Source organism: Prionailurus viverrinus, chromosome C1, assembly GCF_022837055.1.
Source record: "Prionailurus viverrinus isolate Anna chromosome C1, UM_Priviv_1.0, whole genome shotgun sequence".
NCBI classification, from domain to species: Eukaryota; Metazoa; Chordata; class Mammalia; order Carnivora; family Felidae; genus Prionailurus; species Prionailurus viverrinus.
Genome location: NC_062568.1, coordinates 89,843,587 through 89,861,835, shown reverse-complemented (window position 1 = coordinate 89,861,835; position 18,249 = coordinate 89,843,587). Strand labels below are relative to the sequence as shown.

The following is an 18,249-nucleotide window of genomic DNA, read 5'->3' as shown; positions in this document are numbered from 1 at the left end:
GAATGAACATGGCCAAGAATATCACTCTCTGCCTATAGACGGCCTCTATGTTTGGGGGAGTGTAGGTCTGGGTGTCAGGAGGAAGGAAATTCAAATCCTGGCTTCACTTACTTGCTGGCTGTGTAACTTTGGGTAATTCAGTCTTTCAGGCTCCTCCTTGGCAAAGTGAGCACTAGAGAGTTCTTGTAAGAAGGAAATGAGGTCGTGTATGTGAAGCACCAAGCAGCACTGTGTCTGGTGAGCAGATACTTGGTAAAGGTTGGTTTCTATAAGTCTCCCCCAGAGAGTGGCTATGTCCCAAACTACCCAGCAAAGTATGTGCCTTGGGAGTTGACATCCTGGCGGATGGGGAACTAGAGTGGAAGGAGCATTGGACAATGTAGCTGATGGAAGCAGATGACAGATTCCTTGGGAGCGAATGCTGTGAGAAAGGTCACCTCTCACGTGTTGAAGAAAGTTGAAGGAATGGTAAACCAAAGCACCAACCAAGGATCAAGGGGAGATAAATGTGGTAACGATCTGTGGCACTTTTCAGCTTTTACATGTGATCCTAAGGAATTTTGCGTAAACACAAATTTATTTTCTTAAGCTCAGAACTAAAGAAAAGGTAAACTGGATGGTTCTAAAGGTACAAGGACAGGTCCACAATCCCTTATTCGAAACCCTTAGGGTCCATATGGTTTGGAAGTACAAGGTTTATGTGTCTTAGAAAAGTAATAAGTTGCCTATAACATGTTTACACATCACCCTAGCAGGGCCCAGGAGAGCGCTCTGTAATCAAGGAGCCAAATGTGTCTGTAGCAGAAATGTTGACACTAAGTGGGATAATGCCCATGAGCAGCCTTATATTGGTTCAAGTGAGGATGAGCTCAGATCAGCCAAATCAATTCTTGGAAACTTTTGGATTTTGAAGTTGCAGAAAACACACTGTGGACCTGTACAGCCTGATGACTAGTCCTTCCCTACACCGATTAGACCATGTCCCTGATCTCGGGAAGCTTCCCATCTGAGGCAAGTCAAAAAAAAAAAGCACAAAGAAATGAAGCTATTTGGAGAGTACTGAGATGTAAAATCCGTATTTAGCAAAAAGTGGTGTCAGAAGGGGAAACCTGCTGCCTGTCAGGCAGCCTTGAACAAGAGGCAGCGATTGTAAAGCACCACCACAGGGCTTTCTTGGCCTCCTCTTCCAGTGCCTCCGGGATTTCAAGTCTTGGTGAGACTAAGAACACCACACTCCAAAGAGCTGACAAGTTGAGCCTAGAACCTTTACCTGGAGCTGATGTCCCGTAGCCATAGCCCTGGTTAGCGATGACAAAGGGCTCATTCAGAGTGATCCAAAACTTCACCTTGTCTCCCAGCCTCCGGAAGAGCACATCTGCATACTCTTTAAACCGCTGCACAATGGTGTCATTCTCCCAGCCTCCAACGTCCTGGAGTGCCTGGGGCAGGTCCCAGTGGTAAATGGTCACCTGTGCAAAAGCAAGACTGGCAGTTCCATCGACCTACTTCCATGGGAAATCACTGGTGCTGTTGTGCACCAGCACAAATGCCAAGAAAGCAGAGAATGAATGAAAACATGAAATAGCTCACAGGTTCTTTGGGGGGGGGGGCGGGGGGAGCTGTGTTGAAGTATGAGACTCCCATCTGGATCAGAGAAACCTGGGTGTGAGTCCCAGCTCTGCCACCTACCAGCTCTGTGACCTTGGGCTCAGGCAATAAGACCTGCATGTCATGGAATCACTGTGAGGCCTATGTCATGTGACCACCGCCCTGGACACTCTTCAGTGTTGCTCTGGTTGCAGTCAGGAATCAGAAATGCTGCGGCTTCAGAATCAGCCTGGATAGACTGTACTAAGCGAGGCTTTGAGGCTCCAGGAGGAGGATGAAAGCATTTCACTTATAATGGGATACCCCCCATGAACTTCATCCAGTGTATCTGGAAGTTCTTCCTGTGGAGCTGGGAACACTTTGCTGGAGATGGGCCTCCGGGCCATGTCCTTGTGGCCTTTGTTGTTCCCTGGCCTTCCCCTTGATGCCCTCACACACCCCATCTTGGCTAAGCCAGATGTCCACTGTCTTCAGTCTGCACTGGGCCACTAACCATCTTTAGCCCAGACCCAGTCTCTCCCTTTGCATGGCATGCCCTTCCCCTGCCCACCCATCCATCCACATTCTCCTCTCTATTCAGGATCCACACCTCCCTGAAGCTTTCCATGCCCAGCGCTTTTCCTTTCTTCAGTGTCTCCATGCCTGCAAGGGCTATATGATTGTTTGAGCTTGAGTTACTTGCTCTCTGATGTAGTTCTGAATCATGTGTAATGAAGTTCATTGTCCTCTCAGGGCAGCCACCTGGCCATTTTCTCTCTCAGCATTCATGGTAGTAAGTGTTAGGTGGCTGGTTAGCTCTAACAACGTTAGCGGTATGAGGGAAAAAGTCCAGATAGTACTTTATTTGGAGGGGAAAAAAAAAGTGGTAATGTGGAGATCATGTTCTGGCTGCAGTATGTAATCCCAGCCAGTATAGCAGAGAAAACACACAGCTTCATAGAAGAGCGCCCTCCAGCACTTTATCACATAGGGCCCAGGTGAAGAGGAGACATGTTCTTAGGCTCCCAAGTAAAATTTAAAAATTTTGGTGACAGCAAAGTCAGCTCTCAAGTGAGCTTCTGTATTATTACTCATAATAACTCCTGCTGGGGGGCCTGGGTGGCTCAGTCGGTTGTGTGTCTGACTTAGCTCAGGTCATGATCTCATGGTTTGTGAGTCCGAGCCCTGCATCAGGCTCTGCTGTCAGCGCAGAACCTACTTCAGATCCTCTGTCCCCCTTTCTCTCTGCCCCTCCCCTGCTCATGCACTCTCTCTCTCAAAAATAATAAGTGAAAACATTAAAAAAAATAACTCCTGGCTGCAAAACACATGCACTTTTGCCCCAGCAATTCTGCTCCTAGGACCACAGCCTACAGATAAACTTACACCCACCCAAAATTATGTATGCCTGTGGTTACTCATTGCACCATTGGTTAAGATGGCAAATATTGGAAACATCACAGGGAAGACTGTTAATTAACAGAAAAGTAATTCAAGAAGTAAGATATAAACAATTCCACATAACTTTTTTTAAAAGAAGAATAAACAGGGAAGGTACATATGGTTGCGGAAATACGTGTAAAAAATACTGTGAAGGGCTCAGTTGGTTAAGCATTTCACTCTTGATCTTAGCTCAGGTCTTGATCTCAGGGTCATGAGCTCAACCCTGATGTTGGGGTCCACAGTGGGCATGAAGCCTATTTTAAAAAAAAGGGGGGTACCTGGGTGGCTAAGTCAATTGAGCGTCTGACTCTTGATTTCAGTTCAGGTCATGATCTCACGGTTCCTGGGATTGAGCCCTGTATTGGGCCCTGCACTGACAGTGGGGAGCCTGCTTGGGATTTTCTCTCTCCCTCTCTCTGTCCCTCCCCTCATCTCTCTCTCTCTCTCTCTCTCTCTCTCAAAATAAATAAATAAACATTTTTTAAAAAGAAATAAATACCATTAATTAAAAGCAAGCACCAAACTGCATGTACGTGACCGTTAGGAAAAAACAGGGGAAAGGATCAAACATGCACACATGTATAGGTCTCCTGACTGGCCTCTGCAAAAGGCAGACATGAGAACCTAGCAAACTTGACTGCCTGTAAGGAGGGGAACTGGATGGCTTGGGGTCAGAGACTGAAGGCAAATCTTCACTGTGGACTCTTAATGCTTTTTAAATTCTGCATCATGTGAATTTATTGATAGTTCAAAAACTGAATCTAAAAAACAGCATTTTGTTTACACAGTAAAGAGCTCCCTGGCCCAGCTGGCTCCCCCATGTGGACTTGACCAATGCCCTGGCTGGGGCCCAACCTCACCTGGGGCTTGATGTTGGCAGCCAGCAGCGCGTCAATGAGCCGCACATAGTAGTTGAGGCCTGCTTCATTGATATATTTTGTGGTTCCATCCGGGAGGATACGAGACCAGGAGATGGAGAAGCGATAGTGGGAGACAGCCAAGTTCTGCAGGGCAACCACATCCTCAGCAATCTTGTGATAACTGTCACAGGCCACATCTCCGGTGTCATCATTTCCAACCTTCAGTGGTGTGTGAGAAAATGTGTCCCAAATACTGAGTCCTTTGCCATCTGCTCTCCACGCACCTTCGATCTCAAGATGACAAGACATGGTCAAATTAAGTCATACAGTCTAGCCCTCACAAGTTCCTTTCTGTCAGTGGGGGAGCTGCAAGTCAGGACCCGTGTCAGTGTCACCTCCTCTGGGAAACTTCTCTGGCCACCCTCTGATTTTTGGACTTCTAGAGCTTTCTGTACACACTTTGTGTCCATCCTGGCAGTGTCACGCTGCATCTCACAGTTACGGGATTGCTGACTGACTTTCCCTGAGACTCTGAGGCCCAGGCATCGTGACTTTCATCTTGGTGTCCCAGCACTTAATGTAGCAATGTCTGGTATATGGCAGCTGTGCACTAAAAGTCTGAATGAACAATCACATGCCTCCAGCCCCAATCACAGTCAAATGAATACCACTGATGCCAGCTGCGGAGGCAGAATTTCAAATCAGGACCTGGGTCACAGTTTCTGTGCCTCCTTCTTCTCCCTCTGCCCTCCCCCCACCCCCCACCTTATAGGGAAAGTGACCATAAGCCACTAAGCAAATGCCTACTTACAGGCTTAGGTAGTATGATAGGTACAAGTTCTGTAATTTACTTCTTTTTAGTGTTTATTTATTTATGAGAGAGAGAGCACAAGGGGAGGAGCAGAGAGAAAGAGGGAGACACAGAATCTGAAACAGGCTTCAGGCTCTGAGCTGTTAGCACAGAGCCCGACGCAGGGCTTGAACTCATGAATCGTGAGATCGTGACCTGAGCCAAAGTCGGACGCTTAACATACTGAGCCACCCAGGTGCCCCTGTAATTTACTTTATTTTTTTATTTTTTTTTTTTTATGAAATTTATTGACAAATTGGTTTCCATACAACACCCAGTGCTCATCCCAAAAGGTGCCCTCCTCAATACCCATCACCCACCCTCCCCTCCCTCCCACCCTCCATCAACCCTCAGTTCTCGGTTTTTAACAGTCTCTTATGCTTTGGCTGTCTCCCACTCTAACCTCTTTTTTTTTTTTTCCTTCCCCTCCCCCATGGGTTCCTGGTAAGTTTCTCAGGATCCACATAAGAGTGAAACCATATGGTATCTGTCTTTCTCTGTATGGCTTATTTCACTTAGCATCACACTCTCCAGTTCCATCCACGTTGCTACAAAAGGCCATATTTCATTTTTTCTCATTGCCACGTAATATTCCATTGTGTATATAAACCACAATTTCTTTATCCATTCATCAGTTGATGGACATTTAGGCTCTTTCCATAATTTGGCTATTGTTGAGAGTGCTGCTATGAACATTGGGGTACAAGTGGCCCTATGCATCAGTACTCCTGTATCCCTTGGATAAATTCCTAGCAGTGCTATTGCTGGGTCATAGGGTAGGTCTATTTTTAATTTTCTGAGGAACCTCCACACTGCTTTCCAGAGCGGCTGCACCAATTTGCATTCCCACCAACAGTGCAAGAGGGTTCCCGTTTCTCCACATCCTCTCCAGCATCTATAGTCTCCTGATTTGTTCATTTTGGCCACTCTGACTGGCGTGAGGTGATACCTGAGTGTGGTTTTGATTTGTATTTCCCTGATAAGGAGCGACGCTGAACATCTTTTCATGTGCCTGTTGGCCATCCGGATGTCTTCTTTAGAGAAGTGTCTATTCATGTTTTCTGCCCATTTCTTCACTGGGTTATTTGTTTTTCGGGTGTGGAGTTTGGTGAGCTCTTTATAGATTTTGGATACTAGCCCTTTGTCCGATATGTCATTTGCGAATATCTTTTCCCATTCCGTTGGTTGCCTTTTAGTTTTGTTGGTTGTTTCCTTTGCTGTGCAGAAGCTTTTTATCTTCATAAGGTCCCAGTAATTCACTTTTGCTTTTAATTCCCTTGCCTTTGGGGATGTATCGAGTAAGAGATTGCTACGGCTGATGTAATTTACTTTAACGCAATATAACACATACACCATGATGTTATGTGACTGGATGGAGCTAAGGTATGCTGGCATCCTGACCAAGAACACGTACCCCAGCGTGGCCTGCACAGCCCCATGTAAGTGGGCTCAGGGCCAGCAGGAAGGTACCAGTGCAAGAGATCAGTTAATGCAGGGGGATAAAGGAAATAAGTAACCATGTTGAGGCTATTAGGAGCTAGATTTTTCACCACTGGAGAAAAGAGATATAAATATGGGCAATGGGAAAGCTAGCATCGAGCCTGTGGATTGGATTTGGAGGTATCAGTATGAACTCATGTTTTAAAATCTACATAGAGACGGGGTGCCTGGGTGGTTCAGATGGTTAAGTGTCCAACTTCAGCTCAGGTCATGATCTTATGGTTCATGAGTTCAAGCCCTGCATTGGGCTCTGTGCTGACAGCTCAGAGCCTGGAGCCTGCTTTGGATTCTGTATCTCTCTCTCTGTCTCTGCCCCTTCCCCACTCACGCTCTGTCTCTCTCTCAAAAATAAATAAACATTAAAAAAATGTTGTTAATCCACATAGAGATGGGGTAGATATAGAAATAACATACAAGTGCACGTGTTTTTGTGCGTATATATGTGAATTTCCTAGCTAGAGGAATTCTAGAATGACGACACCCCAGTAGCAGTGAGCATATCCAGCACCTAGATCTTGGTTTCTAAATGCCCCTATCCAGTAAGAGAAAGGGTTCATTAGACAAAGGGATGATTACAGGGCTGGGACAGAAAAGGTATAAGCTGAGTCTGGAACATCTTGTACAAGAAAGAACTAAGCAAGTGCTCAAATAATGATGGGCCATGTGAAAAGGACACAGGATCTGGCTAAAAGGCACTCCCCATAGCAAAATGTGGAAAATGTGAACATCTAAATACATAATAATATGATAACTCACTGAATAAAATAGGACTACATCCGGCCATACTGCTGATGCATATTTATATAGTATGCATAAATATGAGAAAAGTCAAAGTTTGACCTTTCTGTTGAATGCCCCCTGATAAATATAAGAGGAATCATGAAATTAGAAAGTCACCATTTGTCACCTATCACAGTAATAACTGATTCAGGCACAAATTATCAACAGCTGCTAAAACTAGCGGGTGAAATTTGATGAGGAAAAGGCTACTTATATAGTCTCCAAGTAGATCCCCACAAAATAATTATTATTTATAACTATAAAATACTTAATTTTATGGTAGAGAAACCTGGTAAACACTTTCTTATTCAAGTGATAAAATCAGTCTCATATATATACTATATATATGTGTGTGCACATACACACACACAGAAAATATGGCAAATGGTAAAATTTTAACAGTTGAGAAATATGGGGAAAGGATATACAGGAGTCCTCTACTATTTCTTCAACATTTCTCTGTGTTCAAAAGGATTTCCAAATAAAAGGTTTAAAAAAAAAAATGCACAATAGGGGCGCCTGGGTGGCTCAGTAGGTTAAGCGTCTGACTTCGGCTCAGGTCATGATCTCGCGGTCCGTGAGTTCGAGCCCTGCGACGGGCTCTGTGCTGACAGCTCTGACAGCTCAGAGCCTGGAGCCCGTTTCAGATTCTGTGTCTCCCTCTCTCTCTGCCCCTCCCCTGTTCATGCTGTCTCTCTCTGTCTCAAAAATAAATAAACATTAAAAAAAAAATTAAAAAAAAAAAGAATGCACAATCAGGTAGTATCTAATCAGGAAGGCCACAGTATAAGCCCTTCTAATCGATTCTTGATTCACACTTAACTCTTTGCTAATTACACCACATAATGTTTCAAATGGTGACAATTGTGTCTGCTGTCTAATGAATAGAAATGGGTGCTTGCTAATGCCAGTTTAATCATTCAAGATGTGGGTTGGCTAAAAGCTTTTCAAGGACACTCCTTTTCCCTTGCATGGACAGTGTTTAAGAATCCTACAAGGTCTGCCACCTGTGCCCTAGAATGAATTCCTAACCCTTCCTGTGTCCAGCTGTAAACCTGTGGATAGTGGTTCTCACCCAGGAAATATTTTGTCCCCGAAGAGACATTTAGCAAATGTCTACAGGCATTTTTAGTTGTTACAACTTGGGGAGGAATCTGCTGACCTCTAGTGGGTAGAGGTCAGGGATGCTGCTTAACATCCTACAGTGCACAGGAAAGCCCCACAACAAAGAATTATCCATGCAAATGTCAATCAGGCCAAATTGGGGAAACCTTGCTACAGAGGACTCTGTTTGCCCGCAGTAACAGTAACAGAACACTGTCTCTGAAACCCTGGCATGTCCTCAAGTGTTTCTTTCATGTAAAGTGTTGGCCAGAGCACCGAAGAGGACCAAGAATGGGGGTTTCCTCCAGTCTACAGAATAGGATACACGAACAGGTTTTGTGTTTGTACATGTAGTTAATAAATGTCTGGACATAGCTTAATTTAGTCTGAGACTTCATTGTGACCTGGTAGTGCAGCCATCTGGGAGGAGCTCACCCTCACCCCCCTCAAAAACATCTTCAGCAGCTGTGGCTGACTAGAAGGAAACCCAAGGGACAAGCACACCCAGAGTCAGGTCAACTCACAGCACTGACTCTGCCCAGGGTCCGCAGGGAACACAGAGCCTCCACTCCTTCTTCAAAGAAAATGAATGGAGGCAGAAGATGTAAAGCAGGGACCTCCACTAGCTGCCTGGGCAAGTGACTCTTTGCTTTTTATCTTTTTCTGTGAAAAAAGGAAAACCCTCGTATTTTCTGTATTATTGAGCTTATTTTGGCATGAATAAGGTTACAGTATGATGCTGCCAGGACATCAAAACAAGCCCAGGCCCACGTGACAGCCATTCTGAACAAACTGCCTGCTTGGAAGAGACTAGGTGAGAAACGAACATATTCCAGCAGACAATCTTCTGGTTTGCGGGTCTCTGCCTAAGTGTTTGTGCCCAGGTCCACCTGCTCCATTTTGCCTGCCTACGTCCCTCTCAGCATAGCCCAAGCAGCCACGAGTCTGCCTGAATTGGGGGATGTGAGGAAGCTGGTCTGTCCATGGAGAGGACCTCCCAGATTCCGTATACAGCACCCATACTTTCCTGCTCCAGGTCTGTGGCAATCCCCTGTTCTTGCCTGCCCTCCTAGCACCAAGCCCACAGCCTAGCACATAGTAGGTCTGCAATAGCTGTCGTTGAACTGCCCCAAACTTCTCACCTGATATGCGGCGGAAGCTGCACTCCAGATGAAGCCCTCGGGAAACTGTCCATAGACAAACTCGTCTTCCCTGGGCAGCGGCATGCCGTTGTTGGTGATGACCTCTGTGTAGTACCTGGCGGAGGCTCTTGCTGTGCGAGGCCTGTTCGTGTTATTGAAATCAACATGGTACAGTCCAAACTTGACTGTGTAGCCATTCAGCCACTCAAAGTTGTCCATCAGAGACCATGCAGAATACCCTCGAAGGTCTACACCATCAAGTCGGTAGGCTGGGAACATTCCAAAGTGAGCAGAGAAGAGCTTTACACCTGGAGGGTGAGGTTCTCAAGAACCCTAGACAAGTACTGGCACATCACTTAAAACAGTAGTCCTAAACCATTAACTCATACCCACAATTAATGTGTGCCCAGATGGACAATTAATGTGTGCCCTTTGCCAGCACTGATGCTCTCATAGCAAGTATTAATGACCAATCTTTGCAAAACCAAATTCTTTTGTTGGGGTAAAGGGACAGGCTTGAAATCAAGAGTCTCAGCCCACTGTAGAAGTTACACATAGATATGTGTTTTAGGAAAGAGTTTCTTGCTCTGGGGTGCATGAAACTCACCAGAATATAACATATGCACCATGTTAACAGAAAGTTATCTTTTTGTTCACTGCACTTAAAATAGAACTTGCCACATAGTAGTTGCTCAATAATGAATGGATGGACCCATGAAAATACTTGTATGGGGACTCTGTATGTGTACATCTGGGTAGATGACCATGGCTTTTTTTCAGATTTCCAAAGGGATATGTAACCCCCGACAGGAAAAGAATTATGGAGTTAGAGCCTAAGAGAGACTTGTTTATGGTTTGTAATCCACTTTGCCAAACCATGTTAGGCACATGATATATGGATGCTGGAAGATTCTGTAAGGGGGACATGAATTCTCACGTACCTTTCAAAGCTTCATTGATGTAGGTTTTGTGGTAAAATATCCTATCAGTATCTTCCACTTTTGGATTTGTCAGCCCCACTCCATTTTCAGTGATGTAAATGGGTATGTCACCATACTCTTCCTTGATCCAGTTGAGCAGTCTTCGTGTCCCCCAGGGTGCAGCTCTGTTTATTGCTGTGGAAGGCCATGAAGGGTCCTCCTCCTTGGTTGTCTCCTGGTCATCTTCATAGGAGGGTGGGTTTAACCTGGGTGTTTTGTGCTGCACAATTCTGGAGGAGTAGGTGTTGAGGCAGAACACGTCAGCTGTGGCCCTGATGTACCTCTTCTCTTCCTCAGTGAAGCTTGGCAGGCGGGAGGTGGCTAAGTGTTGAAGCTCACTCCTGTTCCCCACTTTCCACTTCATGGCATCGGGATAGTCTCCGTTTCGGAAAATGGGGTGGGCAAACCAGCCCAGTGAGAACTGCAGCATTCGGTCAGCTGCCTCCACATCCCTCGGGATCTCAGGGGACTTGGGCTCTGCCCAGTGTGCACTGAGGCTCAAAGAGATGACCCCCTTCTGTTCCCGCCTGTATTTCTCATCGTAAGTGTGATATACTCTGGCATGAGCTTTGATGATTGCATGGCCAATTCTGTAAGGTCCCCAGCCTGGGTCTTTCACCTTTGGAGGAAAATCCCCTGAGCCATAACCCAACCATGCCTGGTATGTGGGCTCATTAAAGGTCATCCAGAACTTGACTCTGTCCCCAAAGGTCTGGAAACAAAAGTCTGCATAGCTGTTAAACAACTCAATCAAGGAAGGATTTTCCCAGCCTCCAATATCCTGGAGGGCCTGGGGCAGGTCCCAGTGGAACAGTGTCACCATGGGAGAGATGTTGCTTGCCACCAAGCCATTGATCAGCCTGTTGTAATAATCAACACCGTGTCTGTTGATAGAACTGTTTCTCCCTGTTGGGAAAATCCGAGACCAGGAGATAGAGAAGCGATAGGCCTTCACCTTCAAAGCTCGAAGCATATTCAGATCGGCATCCAGTTGGTTATAGCTGTCACAGGCGATGTCTCCAGTGGCATTCCCTTTCACATTGCTCCCTGGTGTGTGGGTGAAGTTATCCCAGATGCTGGGGCCTTTGCCATCAGCATTCCAAGCTCCTTCAATCTGATAGGCTGATGAGGACACGCCCCAGAGAAAGTCCTCTCTGAAAGTACCATGGTAGAACAAATCTCTTTCAAACTTGGGTTGGTTGGAGAACTTTTCCCAAACTACTTTAGCTTTGGAGGGCACATCAGACGGAAAAGTGAAGGCTCTGATTTTACGTGGGAAGTTTGCTATACTGGGTGGTGGCAGTCTCTTTACGGCCTTGGGGAGGAAACCGTTCTTTTCAATGATGCTGGTGAAAAAGTAGGCAGATTTCCTGGGAGTCCTTGGCTTGCTGCTGTCATTGAAGTTGACATGATACAGTCCAAACCTCTGGCTGTAACCAAAGGGGCCTTCAAAGCCATCCATGAGGGCACGAGCGATGTAAGATCGAACATCCACTAAGTCCTCCTTGATAGCTATGGAGAAAAACAAAACTTTGGATTATTTTCAAGTCTCTATGGGGCACCTGGGTGACTCAGTTGGTTAAGTGTCTGACTCCTGATTTTGGCTCAGGTCACAATCTCACAGTCGGTCAGGAGAGAGCCTCCTGAACCCCACCCTTGGGCTCTGTGCTGACAATGGAGCCTGCTTTGGCTTCTTTCCCTCTCTCCCTCTCCCTCTGCCCCTCCCCTGCTTGCACTCATGCTTTCTCTCCCTCTCTCAAAAATAAAAAATAAAAATAAATAAAATTAAAAAAAAATAGTCTCTGTTACTGATGTTGCTATTTAAAGGTTTTCCTTTTCATATGCATGTTTTGGAGGGGATTTAAGTTACCCCAAAAATGTTAACCCTTTTTCCTCAGAATGAATAAAAGAGAATCCACAAGATGCCCACAAATCATCAGGCCACATCTATGGTCATAAACCTCAATCCAGAAGGCCATCCCTGCCTCAAAATGAATACAAGCATGTGTCCCATCTGCTACTATCAGGATTCCTTGTTTTTTTATAGAATGCATACATCATTTAATATTTAAAATATACTTTTGTTTTTCCTTATGTCTAGCAATACTGACATAAAATGATCACACATCCCCTCTTAAAAAAGAGAAATAATGCCTACAGTAAGGTATTTCCTGGTACAGTGAGCTGAATGGTGGTCCCCAAAAAGATATGTCCAAATCTTAACTTGGTACCAGTTTACAAAAGAGGTATTTGTAGATGTAATTAAGTTAAGGATCTTAAGATGAGATCATCCTGCATTAACTGGGTGAGTCCAAAATCCAATGACAAGCACCCTTAAAAGAGAAAGATAGAAGGTCTCCACGAAGATGGAGGCAGAGATTGGGGCAATGCAGCCAACAGCCAAGAAATGCCTGGAGCCACCAGATGCTGAAAGAGTAAAGGAAAGAGTCTCCTCTGGAGACTTCGGAGGGAGAGTGGCCCTACCAGCATCTCCGTTGTGGACTTCTGGCCTGCAGAACTGTGAGAGAATAAAAAAAGCATCTAGTGAGTCAACCAAAAACCAGTGTCAAAGTAAAGCAATGGCTTTGGGCTCAAACTGGGAACCAGCTAAGTATTAAGCCCTATTTTTATCAGATTACACAGCCTCTCAACAAACATTGACTATATAAGAGGCTGGCAATTCATTTATTTTATATAATTCATTTATTCATTCAATGAATAATTTAGTAAACACCTACTTTGTCCCAGGCTGTAAAAGGCTCTAGAAACAAAAATGAATAGAAGCTTCATAGGTTAGTGGGTATTGATGAGCCAGTGATAGAAAGGCCTGTAGTTTCACTCACTGACTGTTTGGGCACACCATGTAATCTCTCAGAGCATCAGTTTTCACAATGGTCCCAGGAGGATGATCTCTGCCCCTATTTTCTGCACAAGGCTGTTTCAAAGATCTCTTGAGATATGTCCTAGAGGGATTCCAAGATTGTGAAGATTACAGAATTGTACCCTTGATGCTGAGAACACAAGCAAAGTAAAAGAGAGGGTGTCTGGCCTCATGAACACTGAGGCCTCCACTCCCTAAGGTGTCTCCATTCCTAACTGCAGTGCCCAGAGTAGGTATTGCTAGTCAACTCTTTCTCTCTGAATCTACACAAGGCCTTGAAATCTTCTCATAATAGCCCTCTAGGCAGGTGACTAGCCATATATCACTTGATTAGTGCTGATATAGGAGATGAAAATTATTTGCCATTCCTTTTTACTTGGAATAAAAAGACATATGGGGAAAAGATAGTCTTCAACAAATGGTGTTGGGAAAATTGAACAGCTACATGCAAAAGAATGAAAGTGGACCAATTTTCTACACCATACACAAAAATAAACTCAAAATGGATTCAAGACCTAAATGTGAGATCTGAAATCGTAAAAATCCTACAAGAGAGCACGGGCAGTAACTTCTCTGACATCAGCCATATCAACATCTTTCTAGATATGTGTCCTGAGGCAAGGGAAACAAAAGCAAAAATAAACTATTGGGACTACATAAAAATAAAAAGCTTTTTCACAATGAAGGAAACAATCAACAAAACTAAAAGACAACCTCTGGAATGGGAGAAGATATTTGAAAATAACATATCCAATAAAGGATTCATATCCAAAACATATAAAGAACTGATACAACTCAACACCTAAAAAACAAATAAACCAAGTAAAAAATGGGCCAAAGACACAAGCAGACATTTCTCCAAAGATGACATCCAGATGGCCAAAGGACACATGAAAAGATGTTCAACATCACTAATCATCAGGGAAATGCAAAACAAAACTACAATGAAATATCACCTCATACTTGTCAGAATAGCTAAAATCAAAACCATAAGAAATAATAAGTGCTGGTGAGGATGTGGAGAAAAAGGAGCCCTCATGCACCATTGGTAGGAATGCAACTTAGTGTAGTCACTGTGGAAAACAGTATGGAGGTTCCTCAAAAAAAAATTAAAAATAGAATTATGATGTGATCCAGTAATTCCACTACTGGGTATTTACAAAGAATACAAAAATACTAATTTGAAAAGATATAGGCACTCTGTTTACTGCAGCATTAATTACAATAACCAAATTATGGAAGCAGCCCAGTGTTCATCAATAGATGAATGGATAAAGAAGATGTGGTATTTATATATAATAGAACATTACTCAGCCATAAAAAAGAATGAAATCTTGTCATTTGCAATATGGATGCATCTAGATGATAAAATGCTAAGTGAAGTCAGAGAAAGACAAATACCATATGATTTCATTCATGTGTGGAACAAACAAAACAAATGAACAAAGAATAAAAGAGATAAACCAAGAAGCCGACTCTTAACCATAGACAACAAACTGATGGTTACCAGAGAGGAGGGGTGGAGGGGGGGGTTAAATAGGTGAAGGAAATTATGAGTACACTTATCATAATGAGCACTAAGCAATGTATAGAATTGTCAGATCACTATATTGTACACCTGAAACAAATATAACACTGTGTGTTAACTATACTAGAATTAAAATTAAAAAAAATTAGGTGTGCTTGGGTGGCTCAATTGGTTATGATCTCACAGCTTTTTGTGTCACATCATGATCTCATGATTCATGAGTTCGAGCCCCACATCGGGCTCTGTGCTGACAGCTCAGAGCCTAAAGCCTGCTTCAGATTCTGTGTCTCCCTCTCTCTCTGCCTCTCCCCTGCTCGTGCTCTGTCTCTCTCTCTCAAAAATAAACATTAAAAAATATTAAACTCTCTTTCTCTCTCAAAAATAAATAAATATTAAAAAAAATCTTTTAAAAAATTTAAAAAGACATATGAAACTATGTTAGGTAAGACTGGTGCAGTCGATATGAATTAATGGGATCAAAGTGAATGATGTGGAATGTAGATTTTATAGCTGACTTAAGGAGATGGAGATGAATGTGGCCAGAACAACGAGGGAAGATTTAATGGGTTGGAGTCCCCTCCTATAATGCCATTGGCATCCTTTATTACAATTTTCTGTCTGTGACCCTCTATAAACTCTGAGGGTCCTATGGGAAAAGATGATATTTGCTCAATATTTTACCCTTACTGTCTTGTGCAATGTGCAGTACATAACAGGCACTGAATAAATATTTGTTAAATGAATGTGTTAAAAGATGATGAGTCTTTGATCAATGGATAGGACTCAAATGGGCAGAGTGTAGGAGGCAGCATTATAGGGAATAAGAACATAGGAACAAACACTTGAGGCTTCTGGGGGAAACAGCTAGGAGGCTGATATGAAGGACTCATGCTATTACTACTAACACTACTTTTTGGCTTCATTTTCTTAGGAGACTGTCTTTGTCTCATTAAACAGAAATCTGAAGACTTGGAGAAGTACCACCCACCTTCCAATCACCAGCATATCCACCATTCTTACCTTTGAGCACCTCATTGATATATTTATTGAAGTAGTCTACTCTCAAGGAATCCTCAAGGAGATCTTCAGTCTCCCCTATGGGCATGCCATTCCCAGCCAGGTAGATCGGAACTTTTCCTCTTGTGTATTCCAAAGATACAAACTGCAATAGCCTCCTTATACCCCAGGGCACCACATAAATCCAAGGGGATGAGGTCTGGGGCCATGCAGGGTCCACATGTTGGGAAAAGCCTCCAATGGTGTCATAGCTAGGGATGCAGGAATCGTGTTGGGCCGTGCTGATAAGGCGAGAAGTGTAATGAGACAGACCCAGAAAATCAGCAGAGCCTTTCAGGAGTTGCTTCTCTGCCTCGGTGAACTCAGGGAGCTGGGCCACAAGACTGGGGCACTGTTGGTTCATCTGTTGGATTTGGGCCTTCAGGGCAGCAGGGTAGTCTCCATCCACAAAGATGGGGTGTGCAAACCAGCCCAGCATGAAGTGCAAGAAGCGTTCAGAGGCACTCAGGTCCTCAGGCCTCTCTGGGGACAGAGGTTCTGCCCAGTCTGAGTTCAACACAATGCCCACACGTCCCTGCTGCTGTGGACGATAGTGGCTATTATAGTGGTGCCAAACTCTGGCATGAGCCTTGAGGACCAAGTGAGCCACCTTGTGAGGAAAAAAAAAGAAAGAAATACAGTGCTTAATAACAACTAATAGCAAAGCCAACAACAACCACAAGCCAATAACAAGTCTACAACAACAAGTTAATACGAATGTCAATAATGTTACCAATGTTAATAAAATAGCCACAATGAAAATGTCCACATCAATAACAGCACCAATGTCAACAACATCAGGAAGTCATCAGCAAGTCAATGCCAATATCAACAAGTCAACAATATCAAAAAGTAGTTAAGATTGATGCTAACAATGTCAGTAAATCAACATGGACAATGTTGACATCAACATCATCAACACCAATGCCAGCAATATCAACAGCCAATAGCATAAACAAGTCAACATCACCATCAACAGGTCAATAGCAGTAGCATCAATAACCATATTTCACAGTAAAAAATTGTTAATGAATTCTCTCATAAGCTCCTCCCAACAGTCTTGTGTGACAGTATAATTATTATTACCACTATACAGATGAGGGGAACAAGATCTAGAGAGGTGTAGAATGTAAGAAGCCTGACTCTAGGCCTGTATTGTCCCCCATGATGCTATTCTGACTTTGTTCTTAGTAAGTGCTTATTGAATAATTCATCAACAACGAATTTGGGATGGTCATTTTATTTGACACAGAAGGGATGGGACAATTCTTTCTAACCTACCTGCTCTTTCCACTTAATGAAATCTAGGAAGAAAACCCATGACCAGGAATCTCTTTGTAGACTTAACTCAAGGTCTTACAAAAGTTAACAGCTTTCCTTGGCAGAGTGCCGGGCAAAAGCAGGGTGTCTGGAGTGTAACAAACCTAGACTTAAATCTTGACTTTGTCACAAACTTGCTTCTCATTCAGTTTCCTTGTATGCAAGAAGTGGTAATTATGCATTAATTTAGGAGGACTAAATAAGATCATGTATATAGAGCACCAAGCAGACACTTGGGGTATAGGAGGGAGATTGCTATTGCTTATCATCCTTTCCTTTTTCATTTTTATCATCTGAAGATAATGACACTTACTCTTGAAGACTTTCAGATCAAAATATGCCTTAGGAAGTCAAACTCTTCACTGCTTCTCATGTTGCAAATGTTAATCCTTAACAGGGTCCTAAACTCCAATGGCAAACTGTGCTTCTTTCCAAAAGGCAGGAATGTGTGCCTTCTAACTGAGTCAGCATCAGGCAGCGGAATATGAAACAACTAGCAAAACCAGTCATTGTGGCCATGTAAGAATATGGAAAGGTGTTAATGACATGTCAGATAAGAAATGGGCACTAGGGTGATTATGACAGCCAGTGTGGGTTCAATCATCATAACAAATGTACCATGCTGGTGGGGGATGTCAATAACGGGGGGAGCTGTGCACGCGTGGGAGCAGAGGGTATATGGAAAATCTACGTAACTTCTGTTCAATTTTGCTGTGGACTTAAAACCACTGTAAAAAATAAAGTCTACTTGGGGCGCCTGGGTGGCTCCATCAGTTAAACATCTGATGTCTTGATTTTGGCTCAGGTCATGATCTTATGGTTTGTGGGTTTGAGCCCTGCATCAGCACTGTCAGCATGGAGTCTGCTTGGGATTCTCTCTCTCTGCCCCTCCCCCATCTCTCTCTCTCTCTCTCTCTCTCTCTCTCTCTCTCTCTCTCTCTCAAAATAAATAAACATTAAAAAAATAAAGTCTACTTGAAAAAAGGTACTAAGGGGTGCTTGGGTGGCTCAGTCGGTTAAACGTCTGACTTCGGCTCAAGTCATGATCTCACGGTTTGTGAGTTCAAGCCCCGCGTCGGGCTCTGTGCTGACAGCTCAGAGCCTGGAGCCTCCTTCGGATTCTGTGTCTCCCTCTCTCTCTGACCCTCCCCTGTTCATGCTCTGTCTCTGTCTCAAAAATAAATAAATATTAAAAAAATTTTTTTAAAGGCACTGAAT

At 43.7% G+C, this 18,249-nt stretch overlaps 1 protein-coding gene across 1 annotated transcript in view; it reads right to left on the bottom strand.

The window, feature by feature from the left end:
- LCT (lactase) overlaps window positions 1-18,249 on the bottom strand; it is a 57,703-nt gene that overhangs the window by 9,110 nt on the left and 30,344 nt on the right. The window contains exons 7-11 of the mRNA XM_047873335.1: window positions 15,676-16,321; window positions 10,208-11,758; window positions 9,267-9,535; window positions 3,891-4,181; window positions 1,271-1,469 (exon numbers count right to left, since the gene is read on the bottom strand). Coding sequence (XP_047729291.1) covers window positions 1,271-1,469; window positions 3,891-4,181; window positions 9,267-9,535; window positions 10,208-11,758; window positions 15,676-16,321 — 2,956 coding nt within the window. The remainder of the gene's footprint in view (window positions 1-1,270; window positions 1,470-3,890; window positions 4,182-9,266; window positions 9,536-10,207; window positions 11,759-15,675; window positions 16,322-18,249) is intronic.